This window comes from Scleropages formosus, chromosome 11 (assembly GCF_900964775.1).
Source record: "Scleropages formosus chromosome 11, fSclFor1.1, whole genome shotgun sequence".
NCBI lineage: Eukaryota > Metazoa > Chordata > Actinopteri > Osteoglossiformes > Osteoglossidae > Scleropages > Scleropages formosus.
Genome location: NC_041816.1, coordinates 28,545,221 through 28,568,244, shown reverse-complemented (window position 1 = coordinate 28,568,244; position 23,024 = coordinate 28,545,221). Strand labels below are relative to the sequence as shown.

Below are 23,024 nucleotides of genomic sequence, written 5' to 3'. Positions count from 1 at the left end.
AAGAGCCGAAGGGGCGGAAGAGTTTTCAATGCTCTCCTAGAGTAATGTTCATATTGCCGTGTCCTGGTCGGCTGTGGAGTCGCTCTGTGCCTGGAGGATGGAGGTGGAGAACCGCGGTAAGACAGTGGTGCTTAACACTGAAACTGTGTTTCTGACCCGTCTCAGAGTGTCGCAGCCGCCGGGAATGCGAACCGTACGTCCCACTTACTTACTTACGTACGAACCGAGGAAGGTATCATGATCATCAGGAAAGGTGGATCATCATGTTGTTTCGTTTTCTGCAGCTACTTGTGTGATGGTTGAAAGAAACTAAGAATCACGTCTGCAACTATGTCTCGATGGGTATATATACACACACACACACACACCTAACTAACTAGTAGTAGTCATGTCTCCACGGTGTTACTGTATTATTTTTGGCTTTAATTTTTTTTTAATTAAAAGAAGAAAGCCAAATGAAACACATGAAAACGATCAGAAAAAACTAAAGTGGAAATAATGCTAGCGAACATTGGAAAAGCGAATATTATTTAAAGTTTTTTTATGTTTTTTTTTTTTTAGACCTACACACTCTCTCTCTCCTCCTTTCTCTCTCTGTATTATAAATACTGTTGTAACATTTACTATCTCTTTCTATGTCTATTATGATACTGTACATAGTTACATTTATTATTCTTATCATTACTGTATTACTAGTATTATTGCTGTATTGTTATACACTCCGTACTCTGTAATACACACAGTATTAACAATATTTTAGTGTATCCAGAAGTGTTTTTTAAATCTTTTTTTATGCATGGAAAGGTACATGATATACTATAGACAAACAGTTGACTAACTGATGTTGTATATGAACTGTTCCTAACTGTTCTGACTAACTTACAAATGCGACTTTAAGATTGACTTGGGAACGGAACTCGTTTATAATCTGGGGACTGCCTTTAGTAATATTACATGCAGTGTTATATATAACAATGTCACATACTTTAATGTAGGGTACGGGGGGGCCACTTTGGGTGCACACACTCTTTCAACTGGCAGTTTAAGAAATGCCACCTGTTTACGATTTTGTACAAACAATCACTTCATGATTTCTTGTGGCACAACCTTACGCACGTTGTTTGGTTCCCCTACCACAGGTATCCACTTCCTGGAAACTCACAGGGCTGAGCTCATACAGAGTGTGAGCGATGTTATGCCCATAGCCGACAAAATGATGTCAAGGAAGTTGATCCATAAAGAAGCGTATGAAAAAATACGTGCTGCTCGGACGAGCCAGGAAAAAATGAGGGATGTGTATGATGCCTTGCGACCCGGAGGAGACGAAGTGAAAGCAGAGCTATACAGGATACTACGGGAGGAATGTCCGCTCATCATTCAGAAACTGAGCAGTCCTTCATCTTGCTCAGGTGGGTCTACAGACTACAGGCTAGAGGCAGAGTTTATATCCAAGTTAAGTTTAATGTGCCAGACTTGTTCATCTTGGGCATTAGTGAATATCCACATTTATTAATGTAAAACACCCTGCTTGCATTGAGTTTAATGTGCTGCAGGTGAACATCTGCAGAATTTGTGATAATGAATCTACAGTTAGTACTTGTCACCTCATGCTTATGTTCTGTTTTTTTACCGGTGAACATCCAAAACATTTTGTACGGTCACTGAAGAACTGTTTTGTATGATTACTTATTGTTATGTAGTTACACAGAATACAAGTATCATCTCAGACATATTTAAACTGTGAAAACATAAATTTTAAACAATCATCTACCACGGTTAGTCAGCAAGATCTGGTAAACCTGGTATATTCAAGAATATAGCAGAATGTGTGTATCTCAGAAGGATCTCGGTATCCTCTGTTACTCTCAGCTCAGCATGTTACTCCTGCTTTTGCTTTCATGGAAAAAGGAGAGAGATTCAAGTAAAGGTATTGACAGGGATAGATGTTTAGAGGCATATCTTCTACGCAAAGCATTTAAATGTTATGTCCACACTTTGGTTCTGCTTGTTTTGGGTATTTGCTTTTGGTAGAAGCAAGGCAATTCTTTATTTCCTAAGCTTAAACCAATGGGATGTGCAACACAGACAGATGTGCCTCCCTAAAATTCATAATTCCAATTTTCTATATACTGAGTCCTGTGTGTAAAATTTTTCCCTCCTCAGTATTAGACAAATTATTACACCCGTGCTTTACATTGATCCAGCTCTTGACCAGTGCTTGTTCCATGTTTTGATACCCAGCTAGAGAGGTGGACACTGCAAGAAAGAAGTACATTAACCACATCAAATCAGATTGTGCAGTGGTAAAGGAATACAATTCCCTCATTGGAGAACGTGTGTGGCTGGATGATCGCTACATGGATCTGTTGCTTATTCAGCAACATCGCAAGGAGAACGAGAGAACGGAAGAACTGAGGTCTAAAGGAAACACCTTACAGCAAGTTCTGAGTAAGAGGGACAGCAAAGACTTTCGAAACACACGAATTGAATGCCTGTTTGACTCTGTTCCACATGGAGTCACAAGTAAAACGGTTGTATTACAAGGTCAGGCTGGAATTGGAAAATCTTTCACAACTTTGAAAATGATGTCTGACTGGGCATCTGGGAAACTCTATTCAGATCGCTTCAGTTATGTATTTCTTCTCAGGTGCCAAGAGTTGAATCTCATTGCCCATAAAGTAAGTCTTCATGATCTAATCCTGTATTGTTGTCAAGATTTGGAACCTGTAATCCCTCAGATCCTGTCCCAACCAGAGAAGGTCCTTTTCATTGTTGATGGCTTCGATGAGCTGAAACTATCCGAAGAAGCTCTAAAGGATTTCACTACTGACCCTTATGAAAAAATGTCAGTGGAACAGATTATGAACAGCATTCTAAGAAAGAAGGTCTTGCAGAATTCTTGTCTGGCAATTACTACTAGACCCATTTCCATAAAGATACTTGAAAAAATCTTGAAAAACCCTGCTTACACGGAGATACTTGGCTTTTCTGAGAACAGAATAAAGGAATACATTCAGAAATTCTTTAAAGATGAAAAAAAAGTAGAACGGGCTTTCTGTTATGTGAAAGAACATGAAGGTGTGTTGACAGCCTGTTTTGTTCCCGTCATGTGCTGGATTGTTTGCACAGTGTTGAGAGAACATTTTCAGGAAGGTACAGATATAAGTCACATCCTGGAAACAGAAACCTCAATATTCGTGTACTTTGTTTCCATCATATTGAAGCATCACTGCCAGGAGTCTAGTCTACCTCCCCAGGACCTCCTACAGCGACTTAGCATTCTGGCTAAAAGTGGAATAGACAAAAATGAAGTCTTGTTGAAAGAGGAAGAGGTGAACAGCTTTTTTTCAGATTCTGCCCAAGTTCCATCTTCTTTCTTGAACAAAATCTTACTGAAGAAAAGTATCGGTTGCAAGACTGTCTACAGCTTCATGCACTTGACCTTCCAAGAGTTCTTTGATGCACTTTCATACATCCTCTGCGATGAAAAGGATGCAAAGGAAAATATGGAAACATTACTAAAAAAACACACATTTCCCGATGCAAAGGAAAATATGGAATCATTCCTAAAACACAAATTTTTTTTCTTATTCACTGGTTCAGTGTCACCATTTCTTTTTGGCCTTTTAAATACAAACACACTGCAGTTCCTGAAGGAAGAGATGACCATATCCATTCCAAGTGGAGTTAAGCCACTCTTGTTGGACTGGCTGCAAAGTTTCATATCAAGTATCCAGAATTTTTGCTCTTCTGAGGAATCTGACTTTTTTTTTCGTTGCTTGTATGAGTTGCATGACCCTCAGTTTTTATGCGATGTGATGCAAAATGTTGAATCGATGCAGCTGTCCTTTAAAACAACAGTTTCCCCTGTCTTTTACTGCCTTCGGGGGTGCGAACGTTTAAAGTCCCTTGATCTTTATTCATGTAAATTCACTGAGAAGGTGCTGGAAATGCTGCAGCCAGTCGTTATGAAGTGTGAAGTATTAATGTAAGTATTTCTCTGCAGATGTGCTCTATAATTGTTTCTGTAATTTATTTTTTGTTAATTTTTTAATATTAATGTGACTGAATGAAACACCAGTGCAGTACACCATTCTTCCATTAGAAGGGTATTGACATATTCACATTTTAGCAGTTTGTAAGGTGCTGGTAAGGACAGTTTGGATACCAAAAGTCCCCCCCCCCCCTTTACCTGATACTTTTCTTCAAAGTGACTTACAACGTTAAGGTAGTTACTACTAGTTACCTGTTTATACAGGTGGGTAATTTCATAGAACGTACCTTGCTCAAGGGTATTACAGCTGGAGGTGGGAATTGAACCTGTGACCTTTGGAGCTAAAGGAAGCGGCTCTAACCACTAAGTTACCAGCTGTTCTTTAACTTGTATTTTAAAAGGGATGGATGGGAAAATAATTATAATAATCAGTATCAACCTGTGATGTCAGCATAATATAAAACTCTTAAATGTACATTTATTATGTAGCAGACACTTCTCTCCAGAGCAAAGTACATCACAGAAGACAGTGCAAAAGTACTTTACACCTGTTATCTTTGCTCTCCTGTTTCCAGACCATGCTCTTACAATCTAGGGAACTTTCCTGTCTCTGATGAAAATTCCAAAGCTGGAATTAAAACTCCTCAGTGTTTCACACTTTTCTTTTAAACTGTTTTGTTCTCCGCAATCAGTAATAAACAAAGCAGGGATCCACTTAGCATGTCACATTTTTTCTGAGGAACCTTCTAGAACTGCATGCTGCTGTTAAAGTGCACAAACACACCAGGAAAACCATCAACTAACCTCTTCCTGCTAATTGCTCTGCTGTCTTCACATTCAATGAAGTAACACACCCACTATGGCCGACGGACATGCCTGTGGGTTCACACGCTTCCCGTAGTTCCCCACTCCCTTCAGCAGCACTTTCACATTCCTCACACCAACGGAGGGAGAGATCTGGGAGCAGATGAGCCAACAACAGTACATTACTGCACTTCTGCTTCACTCACGTGACTTTCAACTTTTTTGACAAGCTTTGGATAAATTTTATTTTTAGTAGTATTTCTAGTTCTGTAAATCACCGGGGGGTGCGGCGGCGCAGCAGGTTTGGCCGGGTCCTGCTCTCTTGTGGGTCTGGGGTTCAAGTCCTGCTTGGGATGCCTTGCGACAGACTGGCGTCTCATCCTGGGTGTGTCCCCTCTCCCTCCATCCTTCCGTCCTGTGTTGCCAGGTTAGGCTCTGGTTTGCTGCAACCCTGCGTGGGACAAGCGGTTTCAGCCAGTGTGTGTGAGTTCTGTAAATCAAAAACTGGATATCAACAGCTGTAATACAGATATTTTTTAAAAATTTTTTTTTTATTAAGAACATTTGTAAATTGATGGATGCCAGTAATGGTAGTTATGTCTTTGATATTTGAGAATTTATCTTACAAAGGGTTTTTCAGGAACAACTTAGATTCAGAAGACCGGGAAATACTTTAGTCCCAGCAGATGAATGCACAAAACCTGTGCATACTGGATGAGGACACTGGGAGAATCTGCCATCTCAGTTCATGTTTACACGCATGTTCATTTTTTCCACATTACACATGTTGTACTGATGGCAGGGTGACATGTTGATGCATCAGATAGATTTGATGCCTCACAGTACCTGGGCTCTAGAATTAGATGCGTTTGGTGAAACAGTTGAAGAACCCAAGTACTTTGGTCAATATCAACTTAATTTAGAGAAGGTTGTATGTTGTAGCACTACACTGTAGACAGAATCTTCATACAAGCCATTGATAAACTATGTCCACAGTTCAATCTGTTTTATTCATTTTTTCCACTTTGACAACCCCTTTAAATTGTCTCTTAAGTACTCATATCTTCCAAAAATAGCAACAAATAAGCTATTTAAATTTATCTTTCACTACTGTTTCCATGTAATGGCAGCAACTGTCACAAAACTAACATTTCGGAAGACTACTACTTTGATAAGATTGGGCGTTTTCGGCATGGTATGGCTGTAAACCATATATCTGATATACTCTGGGTAATGACTGAAAGAATAAGATCGCGGATACAAGCGGCTGGAATGAGTTTTCTCCGCAGGGTGGTGGGACTCACTCTCTGTGACAGGGTGAGGAGTTTGGCCGTTCGGGAGGAACTCGGAGTAGAGCTCTTACTCCTCTACATTGAGAGGAGCCAGTTGAGGTGGTTTGGGCATCTGGCCAGGATGCCTTCTGAGCACCTCCCTTTGGAGGTATACCAGGCACGGCCAACTGGGACGAGGCCCCGAGGTCGGCCCAGGACCCACTGGAGGGATTATATCTCCCAGTTGGCCTGGGAGTGGCTGGGGATCCTCCGGGTTGAGCTGGAGGATGTTGCTAGGGACAGTGACGTCTGGGCTTCTGTGCATTCCCTGTTGCCACCACCCTAGAAGGACATGCGGGCAGGAAAATGAATGAATGAATATTACTTCAATAGTGAAGACATTATAATATTAGGACAATTATGAGGTTTTAATAATACTATTAATGGGTGTGATTGTAAGTGCTGAGTGATTGTGTATGTATTTGTGTCAGTCTGAGAATGCATTAAAAATGTTCCTTTAAGCATAATAGTTTATTCCATATGTTAATTTTTCTTAATTTTTTTGCAGACTGGATACTAGAAATATAAGGGATGGAGGAGCTCGAGTACTGAGCACAGTGCTGAAGTCTCACAATTGTAAAATTCAAAATCTCAGGTATGTGAGGGCATTTCATGATGATTCCACTTATTATGCTGATTCCAAGTTTTTTTTTTCTGCAAATATTATGATGAATGAAGTTGTTAATCCATCCAATTTCAATAAGCACTTCTCCTGAACAAGGCAGCAATGAACCAGAGCCTAATCTGGAAGCGCTGGACGTAAGGTGGGGCGTACAGCGTGGACAGAATGTAACTTCATCACAGAGTTGCTACACATAAGTTAGTCACCAATTCATGCTGCCCAACTTGTGTTAATGTGGCACCAAATATTTTGAAAATACATATACACACACACACACAAAATGTCTACAACCGCTTGTCCCATTCGGGGTCGCGGTGAGCCGGAGCCTAACCCAGCAACACAGGACGCAAGGCTGGAGGGGGAGGGGACACACCCAGGATGGGATGCTAGTCCATCACAAGGCACCCCAAGCAGGGCTCGAACCCCAGACCTGCCAGAGAGCAGGAGCCAGCTAAATCTGCTGTGCAACTGCACCCATTTCAGAATATATTAAAGATTTATTAATGCTGTTGATTAATAAGATAACTATTGACACTAATTTTGTTGACATTTGTGTTTTCAGCCTGTTAAATTCTGGTCTAACAGATTCTTCTATTGATGAACTTTGCTGTGGTCTACAGAAATTAACATGTTTAACAAGGTTTTGGTGAGTTCTTTTTGTTGTTGTTAATTGATTCTACTAGCATGATTTGATGATGTGCAATTTGTGTGACTAAGGAAATTCCATTTCCTTTATTTCAAGCATATTTACTCATTAAATTGACCATGGACCATATTAATCAGAAATCCAACATTTTTCTCCAGCAAGTACAGGCAGGTGTTTAGGTGATCCTGTTGCTACTAGTAGAACATGCCTGTATTAAATGGATCTTTTTAAGTTTATACAGTTGTCCTTCGCAATTAAAAAACATTATAGTGGAAATACATAGAATTTTTTCCATAAATGGGTTTTAAAATCCAATACAATGGCGTTTCACACAGTCCCGAAAAAACAGGTAGCTTAACTGCACACAAGCACTCAAGTTCATATAGGGGATTTCTAACAGCACAACACCACTCCCACTCTTGATTATCAGTTTAGCACAGCCATTAAAGACAATGACAAAGTAAAGATGCAAAAAACACTCATGAGAAGATTTAAAAAAGTTGTACAGGACAGTAATCCATTTATCTGTGTACAGAAATTTAATTATGTTTAGTATAAGGCAGCATGGGAGAACAACATCTTGTAGTAACAGTCTCAACCATTCAAAAACATTGATTAATGTAAAGCTGATATTACAACTGAAAGAACACATTCATCATCATGATCATCTTCAACACTACCTATTTAAACACCTGAGTAATTTTTACTGTATCAATTCAGGTGAGAAATAATCAAAGGTAAAGTAACAGAAGTTGGGACACAAACCCCTTTTTTCAGTCCTTACAGGAATAAGCTATAAACATGCCGCTATCAGCTTAGTTACTTAAATCACTGTATTCTTTTGGTAACACTGTTGAGGACGGAGTCAAGGTGTGTGTGAAATATGTACAGATTGAAAACTGAATACAGCCTTATTCTTAATAAATACCCTTCTGTGTACAATGATAAATCACTTTGGTTAAAGATATCAGCCAAATGGCAAACAAATACTATAATTTCAGCAGCAGTAGTGTAATAGTTAGAGCTCAACTTGCAATGAAAAAACACGAGTTTGAGTCCCTGATTCTCCTCTAATAGACTTTATCAAGGCACTCGGGGTTAAGGTCTAATGAAAGGGTTAAAGATTTAGGGTTAACATTTGCTCTGAATTGTTCCATTGAAGTAACTCTATAAATGGGTTAATTGTTATAAGCAGGTTAGTATACAAACCTAAAATTGTAGGTCACCTTGGACAAAGGGGCAACTAATCATGGCTAATAAAACTTTGCAGACTGTGGTCTTTGTTTTGCATTTAGTCAATTCAGTCTAATTGACAGTGTCCAATTTTATTTGTACAGTAAATTTAATCGAGAGAAAGAGTTAAAACTGTCATCATTCAGTGTTGCTCAAGGTTATTAACATTAAAAGACTCAGTTTGAATCAAAGTAACTTCTAGTAAAAGCAGTTTTTTTATTTATTTATTTTTTTTTTTTTTAACTTTTACTCAGTACATTTCTGGATGAGTACTTTAACTTCAGTAATTTTTTTTGAAAGCTACAGTATTTTCACTTGAGAACTGCATTTGGCTACTGTACCCACCTGTGGACATAAAGGAGACAAAATAACCATTAATTTCACAGAATGTGTATGTGTTCCAAAGTCTCATAATTCTTCAGGTTGAAGCAGGGGTATAAGATGAAATTCCTAGTAAAATAATTTTTGCAGATTTAATGGGTGTATTTTGGGGTATTAAATAAAGATAATCAGTGTTAATTTTTTTTCTGCATTACAACTAGATCAGCTGTCTTCACACTGTCTTTTGCCTGTCTCTTGATGTGCTTATATAGCCTGGGCGCCAAAAGGTTGTCAGATGACAAGTTGGGCACTTTATTGTCCACCCTGAGCACACAGAAAGATCTGTCTGTCGTGAAACTCTCTGTGAAAGAGATTACAGAGAAAACTGCGTCCAGCTTGACCTGTTTCATTCTACAGTGCTACAGTCTCCAGGAAGTTCTGTAAGAATTTCTTCCTTCTACTGGTTTAAGTGCTGAAAGATGTAGCCCTGCTCACTTTGTAAATTAGATGAGCCAGATTATATTTAAAATCCAAATTAATTTATTCTGTAAAAGAGGGTGTTTACATAACACTGGATTTTTAGATTTTCTTTTACAGATAGTATCATTTAACTTCTTTTCTGCCCACAGGTTGGAATATAATGATCCTTCTGAAAGTGATATGTACGTAATTCCCTATGAACAAAAACAAAATTAAACAAGTGCATATTTGCTCATGGATTTCGCTATATTAAGGGCTTATATTAACCAATGAATATATATTTTCTTCTAAAGAAAAAGATGTGGGATGTACTTCCTGTAGTATATAAACAATGCCTTTAATTTTTTTTAGGGAAGATTGTATGTCGGCTATAACTTGGGATCTAAGCATAACCTTGACACGACCTGACGTTCCAGAGAAAGAAGTGAAGTAAGTGTGCTAGGCTATGGTGCTCTTTTTTTAAAATATTTTTTTTTACTTTCTAAATTAAATGATATCAAAGTACAGAGGTTATTGTGTAAGATCTTAAGAATGTTTTAATTTTCAGGTTCAAGCAGGAATTCACAACCTATCGTGAAGCGGATTTACTCTGCCAGGCTTTCAGAAATGAAGGGCTTATCGTAAAGACTTGTAGGTGAGAGAAGACAGCATTTGAAATTCTGAACTACTGAAAAGTCTTTTGCATCAATTTAATACTTGAAAGTGGGGGAAAAAAAAATTTTTTGAAAGGCAATACCATTACAAATGACGTGATTTGAGTTACCATACATTTATCATGATACTTGAATAGCTCACCAAGGAAGGGTTATAGGCATAACGAATAAATACAGTAATTACAAGAATTACCTCGTTAGGTACATTTATTTATTATTACATTTATTTATTAGATAATGTAGTAATAATAATAATAATAATACACCCAACCTGCACATAGTATATATCCTTTATATTGAAAACCCAGCTTCTTACAGCTGGTTAATTTTTACCTGAGTAATTCAAGGGTAAGTGAAAGGAATTCGAGTGAGAGATGGGATATGAACCTGGGACCTTTGACTTGCTCTAGAAATATAAACTATAAACAAGAAAAAATTAACTCTGTGTGAATCATAAAAATGCGTGTTCTTTCAGAAAACTTTGCTGATGTGCAGGGTGTGTGAAACTTTTGGTGGTATTTACAGATACACTGACTGGTGAGGGATCATAGTGGGGGCTTTAACACTCTAGTGGCTGGATTCTCCCTTCATCCGTTCCTTTGCAAAACAGGGTCGCGCTCCCTCTTACGGTTCAGGAATGTTTAATTAGAGGTTGATGGGGACATTCTCCCTCCATCCTTTGCGCTGCTGCAGGAACGCAGCCACCCTCAGTTAGTTAAACAGCTTTGATAATGTGAATGTCCTTACACAAGCACAGATTTTACAAAATTATACAAATTTATACAAAATTACTGCATTAAAAGCACAAAAGAATCAATTACTCTGTCCATTTTCAGTAACCACTCGTCCAGTGCAGCATTAGGGAGGTGCCGTTTCAGGCAGTCGGCACCATAGGTATTGCCATGTAATGTATTTGGGGCTGATATAGATTTGTGGTTTGGTTCACCAAAGTTCTTGGCAAAACCTGCTGAATCTGACATTACGCTTACATTATGACTCTTATTGTACACCCTTTTCTTTCAGCCTGACTATGCGGAATGGCAAAGACCTGATCCCTACTGTTACCCTACAGCACATGGTAACAGAGCTGAAGCTGACGTGGTGTATGGGCACGGAAAAGCTTGTGTCCGCGGTAACTTCATTTCTGCAGGGATGTCACAGGCTTCAGCATTTGGAGTAAGATTTTCTTCACTGGCAGCGATATCTAAAATGACGACAAAGTTTATATCCAGTTATGATATAAAATCTTATGGAATTAGGAGCATCACTGGCTTCTATTTATTATGTATGATGCTTGTATGTCCATTTATGTATATAGTTTTGTGATGTGGAATTTTCTTTGATAGAAGTACCTGGCTATACAGCAATTGCTATGTGTAATAATTTGTGAATAAATGGATACCTGTAAATATAATTAATTTAAATATTGATCGATTTTATGTAAAATAAGGCATTTTACAAAGTTAGTCAGGTGATACCTTTGTATTTGACCAGGTTTCTGCTGAGAATTAGAATTAGTATTAGACTCTAGCTACCAGAAAAGGTGACCACAAAACAACATTTGCTAAAAAATTTCTCATTCTCCATAGATTTGACCCTTGGTGTTCTGAAGATGACACCGACTCAGTTTTGCTTGATGACGGTGATGTATATGATCAGTACCTTATGAAACTTCTCCCCACTTTAACTTCTGCCCGGCTTCTGTCAGGACTTAGCCTGAATTGGGAATGTGTCACACAAACGAGAGCCACCATCTTACGAGAATTTTATCTGCGTTGTCCTGGACTCAAGATCATTCAGTGAGTGATGATGCCTCTCAAAGGGTGAAAAGGTTTTTTTTTCTCCCCCCGTACGGTCAGAATTGTTTCAAGCTCTGCAACGTCAAGTTCCACTAACACTAATCGTCCCTCATGAGGGGTTGCAGGGGAAAGATGTTCATGTTCGTCATTTCACTTTACACAGGTGTACAACAGTGTGAAATATAAAGTGATTTTGTATATAAAGTGTCAAATGTAAAGTATCACTTATGGGTAAATACAGTTTGTGAGAGAATCTGTTATTTCTTTGCAAATCTGTCATCAGTTTATTGTAAAAATTATTATTTATTTTTAACAGTCTAAATACATTCAACCGTATGTATGGAAGATACCTGTTTCTGGCAGAAATTCACCTTCAAGGTGAATCCAGTCCTGAAAATGTGCTTCAGTGAGTACCACTGTCATTTGTTTTTGATGTATTTTTTATCTGCTTCTACATACATATGTTTTATTGCATCATTTCCTATGTTCACAGCATCTTGTTTTGGTCACCTCAAACTTCCAGCCTTAATTCATTTTGCGACATAATGGAAGAGGCTGGTTTCTCATTCAGAAATTCTGGGTAGGTTTGTTTGAGACCTTAAAAAATCTGATTTTGTCTTTTTGCCTCTGAGTGGCAGCAAGGATTTTCTAATCTCCCCTTCAAGTTGATCTCAAAAAACTCTACTTGGCTGTTTCCTTAACAAATATTCCTTCCGGACTAAAGAATAAGCTGCAGTTAGTAATAATCACTCCTGACTTTTCATCACTTTTTCTTCCCACCTCATCCTCCTCCTATTTGCCTTATTCTTCGGAGGCAGTTCCGTCACACCAAGTTCTCAACGTCTGCCTACCCTTTTCATACCAGGACTCCTCCAAAGCCTCATTCCCTGCATTTGAACTCCTCTCTGACCTTCTGCGCTTAAACTGAGCCACCACCTGCTCCCTTGATCTTATCCTTTCTGCTCTCTTACAGTCCAGTACCCCACAAATTTTATGTCTGCCATCTGAAATTCCAAAGTTCCAAATTCTCCTCTGGTTGCTTCCCACTTTTACTCAGTCCTCAGTCTCTTTGACCTCTATGAGGCATGACAGAGTCAACCACCAGTTCCTACTTTCAGTTTGGAATCAAAGGATCAGCACTGAAGTATTTTTTACTTATACCAAATTTCTCCAGTAAAAAATTGTTCAACTCTGTGAAATAATTGTATGTCCCTTTGCAGAAAAGTATCTACTAAATGTAAACTTACATTTATTTATTTCACAGACACTTCTCTCCAAATCAACTTCCAATGAACTCTATAGTGTTATCAGCCCACACATCCTATTCACCGCGGTGACTTACACTGCTAGATACACTACTTACACTGGGTCACTCATCCATCCGCTACTTGCTGTGGAAGTTGTTGTAACTCAAGATAGTTTCTTTGTCTAAGTACCTCAGGGTTGTACTCAACCACTACTTAACCTTTCGCTTTGATTTTCAAAAAATTGTACTCACTACAAGCTGAAAAGTGGGGTGTGGTGGTGGAGCGGGTTTGGCCAGGGCCTGGTGTCTGGTGGGTCTGGGGTTCGAGTCCTGTTTGGGGTGCCTTGCGACAGACTGTCGTCCCATCCTGGGCGTGTCCCCTCCTCCTCCAGCCTTGTGCCCTGTGTTGCCGGGTTAGGCTCCGGTTTCCCGCGACCCCATTCGAGACAAGCGGTTTTAGACAGTGTGTGTGGACAAACTGGAAAAAAAAGCCTTAAGAATAATATGATGTTTCATAAAAATCATTTATAAAACTGGACTCAAGTGGACTGCTTCCGAGATATCCATCTTGCATTCTTCTTCATCTGTGTTTTTTATCCCTTTAACCTTGACACTCACAAGTAAACTTTTCTTTCCTGCTGAGCTTTGCACTCTTCTTTAGCCCTTTCTTCAAAGCTTTAGTGTTTAGTTGTCATGTGAAGGAACGTACACTGTGATACCGTTTTACTCACAGGTACTCAAGAGTGCACTCTCTATACCCAAGAACACACAATTTTGCGCTTTTTGAGTCTTCTTCCATGCCATCAACTAGAAATATATGATTCTAACGTTGATGCTCTCTTGTGTGCTCCTTTGCTTCATGAAGTAGGGTTGTTTTCAGGTTATTTTCATTCATAAGGCATTTTTAGTAAATGCTGAAATATGATTTGTAGGAAAACAGTTATACTATGCAAAAAATCTAACAAAAATCCCTGGATATATATTGCTATTGTATGTTTCAAGCAGCAGCAAATACCCAAGACTGTACGCTACATAGATGGAGACAAGTGGCATGTCTGGAAGGTGTCTTTAATGAACTCTCATTTTGAATTTGAGGTATAAAATTCATTAACTTGTAAAAGTAAATTTTAAAACCAGGGTAAAATGTACAGTATATGATAAGCTTCTCCTGTTTACACTCAAGACTGAAAAGAAATCTATGCTTTGTTTTTTTTAGTCTTGTATTTTTAGAACTGGACTGCAAGGATATTGATGGGCTGAACTGTGAACTGAAGGTACACCACTTCATCAGAGCCTTTGTTTGTGAGAAAAGCAAGCTGACAGATGGGACAGTGCATCACTTGAGTAGCTTTCTTCAGAAATGCTGCAACCTGGTTACTTTCAGGTGAGACAACATCTTTTCTCATGTATGACACAGCAATAGCTGTCAGTAGTATTTGGTGTTGTTTTTTTTTCAGTACTGCAGTGATTTTCCTCATTTTATAGGAGTAATTCCATTTTTGTGAAAACCAAATGCAATATGACTGAGATTCCATGAGTAATACCAAATATGTCATGCCTTACACTGTGATTTGCTGTCCCCAAGATTGTTTGACTGCTGCTCCCTGTCAGATGAGGGTCTGCAAGGTCTGCTGTCCCCTCTGCGTTTGATGGCATTTCTGAAGGAAGTAGAAATTCCGGTGTCCTGCCTCACAGCCCCACTGGCCCTCGGTTTCGTCTCCTTCCTCCAGAGCTGCGATCATCTGAAGCTACAGTGAGTGAGAAGCACTTTGGGGCACATTGACGAGAGGCTTTTCCTGTAGAAAGAGCCTTTGGATGGGGAGCTGCATGAGGGATCATTGCCTTGGGCTATGGAATTCATGTTTATTGGCCGAAGTGTCTGTCTTCAGGAAGATAATGTACTCTCAAAGAAAATTTGGTGTTTGGCACAGTTAGATTTTTCCAAGGAAAAAGTTAGTTTTTGAAAGACAGGAAATGTAAAATACAGAACATTCTCCATTAATGAAGGTGGTGCCACGCTCCTATGGTGTTTTGGTGAATTTTACTGACATCTACCGGCTAGCGCAGGTCGCTTTGAAAATTTAACTCCAGCATTAGTAAGGAATAAATAGTAAAGAAAGAGTAAGTAATGTAAAGAAATATGCCTGTATACATGTAGCCAAAGCTTTTTCCCAGGGTAACCTAACATTTTTACCCATTTACCTAAATGAATACAGACGGTCACCGAGTTACAATGGTCCAGCTTACGATTTTCAGTAGAAACCATACTTCGAATTTGGATTTTGTCCCCCCCGGCAAGCGATTTGTGCTGATTCTGGATCGCTGGGCAGCGGCAGCTGTTCGCATCTCCCAGTCTGCCACATGGTCATTAGTGTATACAACCGATACTCTACAGTGTTCTGTGTTGCCAGCGTTTTTTGGATACCCCCCCGTATCTACTTTGTGTTTTGTGCATCCACCATGTCACAGAAATACCCACCTGTATCTCCTGGTACTGGTGAGGAAAAAGAAGATGAAGGAAATTACTCTTGAGGAGAAACTCAAGATATCTGCCCAGCATGAAGGCGGCAAGCCTGTAATGGCCACCGCATGTACGCTGGGCTACGATGTTTGGTCGGTTTGGTGTATTAAATGCATTTTCGACTTACGATGGGTTTGTCAGAATGTAACCCCATCTAAGTCGAAGACCGTCTGTATTTTTATTGCTGAAAGGTTCACGTTAAGTGCCTTTATCAATGTCGGTACAGGAAGACCTTTGAGACTTGAGTGGGTGAACTTATTGTGCTTATAAAAAAGTATGTAAAATTGTCGAGTATTTAAGTGCTTTTCTAGTATTACTAATACTTTTTTGTATCTGACATGGTTTCTGTCATGCTGATCTGTTGCACGAAGGCTGAATTGTGACTGGCTGAAAGAGGAGGGGATCAGAGTTTTTCACGAGTACCCAGGAAGGCCAGACTGCGAGGGGACCGTCGCTGGGTGAGTCGGACCACAAATACAGTTACATAAATAAACACTGGACTGTCCAAAGGGGGCTGTTGTTTGTCGATGATAGAGAAGCTACAACTTTTTAGTCTTAGAGGAAACAATTTATTATTACAACTTAAAATTAAGTCACAAAAATCATAGCTTTATAGCTACTTTCAATTATTCAAGAAGAACTAAGATTTGTATTAAAGAAATTAGGCAATCAAGTGTAATTATGTGTAAATAAGGCAATTATTCATTATATATCCATTAATTACTTAATTACACCTATTCCACATGCATTGGGGTTGATTCCATGAAATCATCACACAAGGCAAATTCCTGATATGAGGGGATCGACTTACCATTATTTCTGATGGAAAAAATCCTGTACAAAACTATGTCACCAAAAATTCCTTGCAGTACCAAAGTAAAAGGTATTTTTATGCCTGACAACCCTTCCCAGAGCCTAAAGTAGTTTAAATTACTTTAGGAGGCATTTTTACAGTTTAGCTCATTTTTAGTTTTCTTTATGATTAAAGAAAGTAAGTAAAGGAATTAAGGTGACAAGGTCCCTTTGTCTTTTGCAGAGTGTGCAGTCACTGTGCTATTCCAGGAGCTATGTAGCATTGCTAAAAAATGTTATATTAATTTAATTTCATTACTGTATTAAGGTTTTTTTATGCTAGTATAAGGGTATTGGTGTTATGAACGCTATTCATATGATTTCAGGAAATTTAGTTAATATTTGCATGTTTCAAGTATTATTTCAGTTGTGATTCACACTGACATTAACTGATGGTTATGATCAGTTGGAATTGTAAAAGCAATAGGAAGTATATATAGTGTAGCCATTCTTCACATAATGGATTCAGTTTGCCCCATGAAATCATCCCATTTATTCTGACACTGGCATCAGTAAAGATAACAAGACCACAGAGCAGCCTTACACACAAACACCAAACTGCATTATCACCTTTTCCAGAACTTTGCACAACCCGTGTTGCCTCATGCTAAGCATGATTAAGTTTCTGTACATGGTTAAAGGAATTTGTGTTCTGTGGTTTTCTCAGATGTTCTTAAGTGTTTACTGCTCAGAACTGATAACTGGTGATGGGAGTGTTTTTGCTCACTCTTAAGCCCAGTACTCTATTGTATCTTAGCAGAGTCTACGTACATAGATAAATTAAATAGTTTTATTAGAGCTTTATATATAATGTGTATCTGACATTCTGATCTGTGTCATTTAGGGCGAACTGTGACTGGCTGATAGAGGAGGGCAGTGCAGTGCATCCCGACTCCCAAGGAAGCTCAGGCTGGAAGGTGTCACATGAAACTGGGTGAGTCCAACAAATGTGCTAATTAATTTAATTTCACTTAATTTTCAATCCATGTCACTGACAAGGACAAACAGTTAACAAAACATCAGTGAATAAATTTAAATCGGTGTCATCTGGAATAACATGAGTTTAGGAATGATGAATCATCAAGTTGAGGTTCTACACGGTTTTGAGGAAGTGAAATGTCACGTAAGGGGGACAGTCAGATAAGCAGAAGATGCAGATTGTGGTACCTTTGGCAGGTGTAGCCTGTGTACTCACTCCACATACATCCATCGCAATTGCGCTTCCTTTTTTGAGATAATTTTGCAATTTAATGTTTTATGTCATATTTTTGTGCTGATCTGCTCACTCTGTTACAGGTTTATCAGAGCTCTTGGCAGTTATTTCAAAAAGTCAGACTGGAAGGTGACGATCACTGGGTGAGTGAAATATTATTTTTCTGAAGTCTTCTCCCAAGACAAAGTTACCTTCCCCCCCCCCCCCCTTTTTAAGCAGACCACTTTCTATCTTAAATTTAAAGCAGAACATCCAAAATGTTGCTGAATGAAACCCATAGAGTATTGTTTTACGTAGAGGACATTAGGAAATATGGCATCTTAAACTGGAAACATTGAAGGATATGATTCTTCTGCATTTTAAATCTGTTTGTAACAGGACATTAATTTTGTTGACCTGTTCAGAGTAAGAAGGAATTATTACTGGAGCATTTCAGTGTACATACCTTGCTCAGGGGTACCACAGTGGGAATGCAATCTGATCCAGGGATAACTCGGAGTTCAATGCCTCTGTTATGCTATCACAAGCCCGACAAATATGTAGTCAAATATAAAGACAAGAAATGAGCATTAAATACTACACATGAGGCTGCTGTTTCACCTCTAAGGAGGCTGAAGCACAACAGCCAAACATTTTATTGAAGGTATATTGTGTAATTTGAGAGGAAAATAAGCTGTTACCTCTACTGGTAGCTTGGTGTCTCAGCACTTGAGCGGCATTGGTTTGTATAATCAGAGTAATAAGTTCAAGTTACATTTTAGGAACCTAGAAGAAGAGTTTAGGGTGAGAGGGCCTAGAAAAGCGCTGCTTATACAGAGAACGAAGGGATCCGAACATTGCTGGAGCATCAAGGTAAAGAGAGGAAGTAACTGGAACGCGCTGGCTACGGTGTTACGGTGGGACAGGCTTTGGCACAGTGTGGTGGTGAGCGCAGTGGCTTCTGGAAGTGAACGTCTGAGCAGTGTTCCACCATAGGGATATGACAACGTCCATGGTGAAGAGAGAGACACAAGCTCATACAGGTAGAGGAGCTTGTAGCAATGGAGTAAGAACAGATGGTAGGAATGCAGCAACACGGAGTGAGGAAAAGGTTGGAACAAGTGGTTGAACATATCATCTTGTGGGCGGAACTCCGAAGAGTAGGATCCCACTGTGTTAAGATCTTGATCCAGACAGTTTATGATGCACGGCCTAGTCCATCCAACCTAGCTGGGGGAAAGTTTATTCTCCATCATGTCCATTGTGTTTGAAAAGTGTGTCACTGGAGTATATTCTCAGTAGCTGCCCAAGAGCACCAAGGCAGCGCTGCTATCACTGGCACTACGACCAGGTGCTCAGTCGTTGGCAGAGTCCGTCAGTGTGGGGATAACACACAGTAGGGCTTACTGGCCAGCAAACGGCTTCTTAGTAAGAACCAAACAAGTAGTATTTTAACAGTGACAAGCAAAGGTTTTGACTGAACACAAGTCAAGTCAACTTTGACACAAAGCTCTCAACTACTCTAACTATAAAGTACAATTAAGAAGAATAATATCCCAAAGGTCAAACTTTACACAAAGTAGTTTTCCCTGAGTCTCGCCCTCCTTCATGGTCTTGTTTTCTCCTAACAAGCTGCACCTGGTGCTTGTTTCCTCTTTGAGTCCAAGACAGGTGTGGCTGCCAGTCCAAGCAGATTCCTCCCTGCTTTAAAATCTTTTACTTTCTCTCTTTCCATAGCAAGTTATTTTTTAAAGGGGAGTTCAGCTGCTGCTGTAATGAAAAGCCCTTTTTGTGTTTTTGTGGCTTTGTGAAGGTGGCGGTGCAACAAGGAGACCAATCACTGCACGGAGGAGGGGCAGAGGGAGCTGAGCTGTAACTCCTACATTACCATGAAATTTCGAGAGGATCCGCAAATACAGCCAGAGCAACAGCAGAGGGAGGAGTTTCTTCATGAACCACTTTTGAAACAAAAGATGGAACATGAGTGAAGTGTTATTACCCTCTTTTGAAAAACCCCTCGTTTTTGTTTTCCATGTTACTGTTTTAGGGGCCAATATTGAGCAATGTTAGAAATTTGTGTATATTTTATATAGTGTTTGCTATATAAGGTTCTATATACAGTACAGTATGTAGTGGCTGCTTCACTAGCTCAGCTTATAGTGTCTGTTAGTCTCAAGGTCTTTTTGAATTGAGTTATATGTTGCTTCGGAGAAAAAATGTTGATACGTGTAAATATTGCCCATGCATACATGTATACGTTTTACCAAGCCAAAAACTGATGCATATGTTTCATACATTTGCCTGAAAATCAATCCACACAAGCGGAACCTGGGGAGAGGAAGAAATCTCTTCCTGACCCCTTTTCAGGAAGGAGGACAAGAGAGAATGAGTGAAGTGTTATTAGAGCCTTACCCCACCTTTCTTTTGTTCCATTAACAGTTTGGATGTAGCAATATTTTATACACTTGTGTGTGTAAATGTATCTGTACACTAAAATTGTTTTAGACCATTTTTCCAAAACCTGGATCTAATGTGGGTCATGACTCACGCTCAAAGGGGTAGAATGTGCAATGCATTACACAGTTAATCTGTTGTTTCTGTTTTCTATCTACTGGGAAAAAGGGGATTTTCTCTGAGTTTTGATTTATAGGTAATAATCATGTATTCCTAGTCTTACTATGGTTGGTGTCTTTTATGCAATACATTTTTGGAAGAGTGGTTGGCTTGGCTGTAAAACTCCTAGCAGGATTGTTCTAATTATGCTTTTTCACACTGTGTGTGGAATAAAGACTCAGAGAGAACAACAGGAACTTCTTTTTCCTTCACATTCCTCATAACGTTCGGCCACATCATCTTCTTGCCTTCATTTTTGAAACCAGATGTTCCCTTCTTGAGGTGCACCTCTCATGGTGTCAGACTGCAGCAGAAGGCCGTATCAGGGCTAATCCAAAGAAACAGCCATCCTTACCCTCCTGCAGCCTACATTTAACAGCTTCTCATACAGTCTGAGCCCTCTCAATGTGAAAATCAACTTATTAGCGAAAGTCTTGGCTCTACTGCTTGAAGCCGTGCAGTAAATTTAAAACTGTACATTTCTACGGTCACAGGGACGTGAAAACCCATCAGTGTTTACATTTTCTTCCATTTCTTCAACATTACCAAGAAAATGTGCAACATTTCTACTTATGTTTTCTTGGGGATGTTGCTGCAAAACCCTCCTCAAGTTTGACAGGTATTTTTCAATGAATACCAAAACTTCTGTGGTGTTGAGAGATAAAGAGGATGGGGTGTCCTGAGGTTTGGTGTAATATAAACTTTCTACCAGGGCTTGTATTTTCCCCTGAGTTTCAAGCTCCTCACTTTCATTAATTCGCAGTCACTGCTCAGTGAGGGCAGGTGATTTCAGGAGAGAACACAGAAATGGCAACAGTTTTCAATCCACCACCTAGAGCAGCACTGCTGTGTTTGGCACCTTGGTCTTAGCTGTCAGATGGGGCTGCTGTTCTCATCTAGCTGCCATGGACACGTACTACATATATTTAGAGTCTGCGGTTTGTAGACTCAGCACTATGCTGCAACGTGTTTACAAGTAGGCTGAGAATCATCAATGACAATTTTTCAACAATTGCATGGTTTGCAAGAACTGAAGATCTACCAAGCTATGATGAAATGCTTACAGGTAGAATATGTGTCACACCTATCGTACCCAGAACCTGCAGATGAAGCAAATCCAAACCGCAAGCAGAGTGCTAGAAAAAGTGTTTGGTCAAGTGAACTTATACTATGAGAACATAGAGTGGAACCAGTATAATGAAGATGTAGGCGAAGTAATAAGGGCAAGATGGTGGAGCAGTGCTGCTGAAAAGGCTGGAGGGCAAGGTATGTGCTCATCGAAGTAGGCTGATGGCCAACAGTGAGCAGTAACTTCAGCAAGAAAGCTGGGTCCACTCTACAAGAAGTTTGCTGTTCCCACAAAAGGATCCTGCCAGCAGGGAGATGCCTGGCTTGTCTTGGCCCTGGATAGTGGAAATAAGTGCTGTGGGCTGGAGTACTACTTTTAAAGAAGATGCTTAGATTTTAACTGAAAAGGGTCTTTGAAAGGCTTACAAAAAGGTAATGGCACAGTGGTGCAGCAGGTAAAGCTGATTTCTTTCAGATCTTGGCTGGAACCACACTGTGTTCCACAGAAAACTGCCAGATGTTGCTAACCACTGCATGAAGAGCTGAGGACAAAGGGCTCACGCTTCGTGGTCTAAAAAGCTCTTGGAGCCTTGAAAACAATGCGGTAGGTTTGTGCCATCCTTCATACCTGACTGGTTGTAGGACTTAAGCCTCTGCATGATGTCCCTTGGCCTGGAGCTGGGACATACGGTTATGATGCACCAGATTGACTCCAGGTGCTTGCTGCTGGACCTAAAGGGTAACTTGCTAAGTCTCCTTGGGCTGCTCTTTTTGCCAGGCATTGAAAGAACTTGCGAAACAATCCCTTTGCCCACAAGTTCCTTTCAACCCTGTGGCTCTGAGTGCCGCAACTCTCAGTTCCCTTTTCCTGGGAGAACTAGTGCAGTGACTTTGCAGCACGATAGTCATGAGGAACACCTGACTTTGTTTTGTACCCCAGCGGTGGTTGGAAATGAAGAAAGCAGAATACAGTGATGTTTGCAGGAGCAAAATAGGACATTTGACACCTGCCACATTTCTCAGCGTGAAAATTTGACCATTTCTGCTGTCTGTCTGAAAATTACCCCCATAATGGTAATCTTTACCATATTACTGGTTCTGGTGTGAACAATGTAGGTGTCAGCAAGTACGCCTTGACTCCTGAATTAACGACACATTGTTTCCAGGTGAATGAAATGCAAAAGCATTTGTAAAATTTCAAGGGTTTCTTGCCTTTTCAGAAAAGGGGGTGTTAAGGGCCATTGTGGAGACGAGACTCCAGGCTTCAATAACCACACTGCTAAAGCTCTTGAAAAACTGAATGGAAATTGTAATTAGTAGCAAAATATTTTTTGGCTACAATGATAATTTTTGGCTGCACTGTGCGTATATATTTCACTGTTGCATGTTTAAATCATGCATTTTTAACACTGAAAACATATGCAAGAAAAAGAGCAGTGAAGAGAAAGGATATTTTCATTTATTTAGTAGATGCTTTTCTCCAAAGCATCCATTTCACCCTATTTACCACAGTAACTTACACTGCTAGATACACTACTTACACTGGGTCACTCATCCATACATCAGTGGAACACACATACTCTCTGTGGGGAAACCTGAACAGCATGTCTTTAGACTGTGGGAGGAAACCCACACAGACACAGGGAGAA

At 39.7% G+C, this 23,024-nt stretch overlaps 1 protein-coding gene across 4 annotated transcripts; it reads left to right on the top strand.

Annotated features, from left to right (window-relative positions):
• Positions 1–4: 4 nt before the first annotated feature.
• LOC108931999 (NACHT, LRR and PYD domains-containing protein 3-like) lies at positions 5–20,490 on the top strand. Of its 4 annotated transcripts, XM_029256487.1 has the most exons (19): positions 5–116; positions 1,140–1,409; positions 2,242–3,988; positions 6,638–6,724; positions 7,314–7,397; positions 9,224–9,391; positions 9,581–9,613; positions 9,783–9,860; positions 9,979–10,065; positions 11,108–11,260; positions 11,674–11,883; positions 12,200–12,289; positions 12,377–12,463; positions 14,346–14,513; positions 14,715–14,882; positions 16,022–16,108; positions 17,347–17,436; positions 17,799–17,858; positions 19,508–20,490. In XM_029256487.1, the coding sequence occupies exons 1-19, from the start codon at positions 98–100 to the stop codon at positions 19,680–19,682; spliced, it is 3,861 nt and encodes a 1,286-aa protein (XP_029112320.1). In that variant the 5' UTR covers positions 5–97; the 3' UTR covers positions 19,683–20,490. The 4 variants fall into 4 exon arrangements, with proteins under 4 accessions (XP_029112320.1, XP_018603648.2, XP_018603649.2 ...); XM_029256488.1 differs by lacking the exons at positions 5–116; positions 2,242–3,988 and having other exon boundaries at positions 1,286–1,409; XM_018748132.2 differs by lacking the exons at positions 14,346–14,513; positions 14,715–14,882; positions 16,022–16,108; ... (1 more) ...; positions 17,799–17,858; positions 19,508–20,490 and adding an exon at positions 12,702–13,156.
• Positions 20,491–23,024: the final 2,534 nt, after the last annotated feature.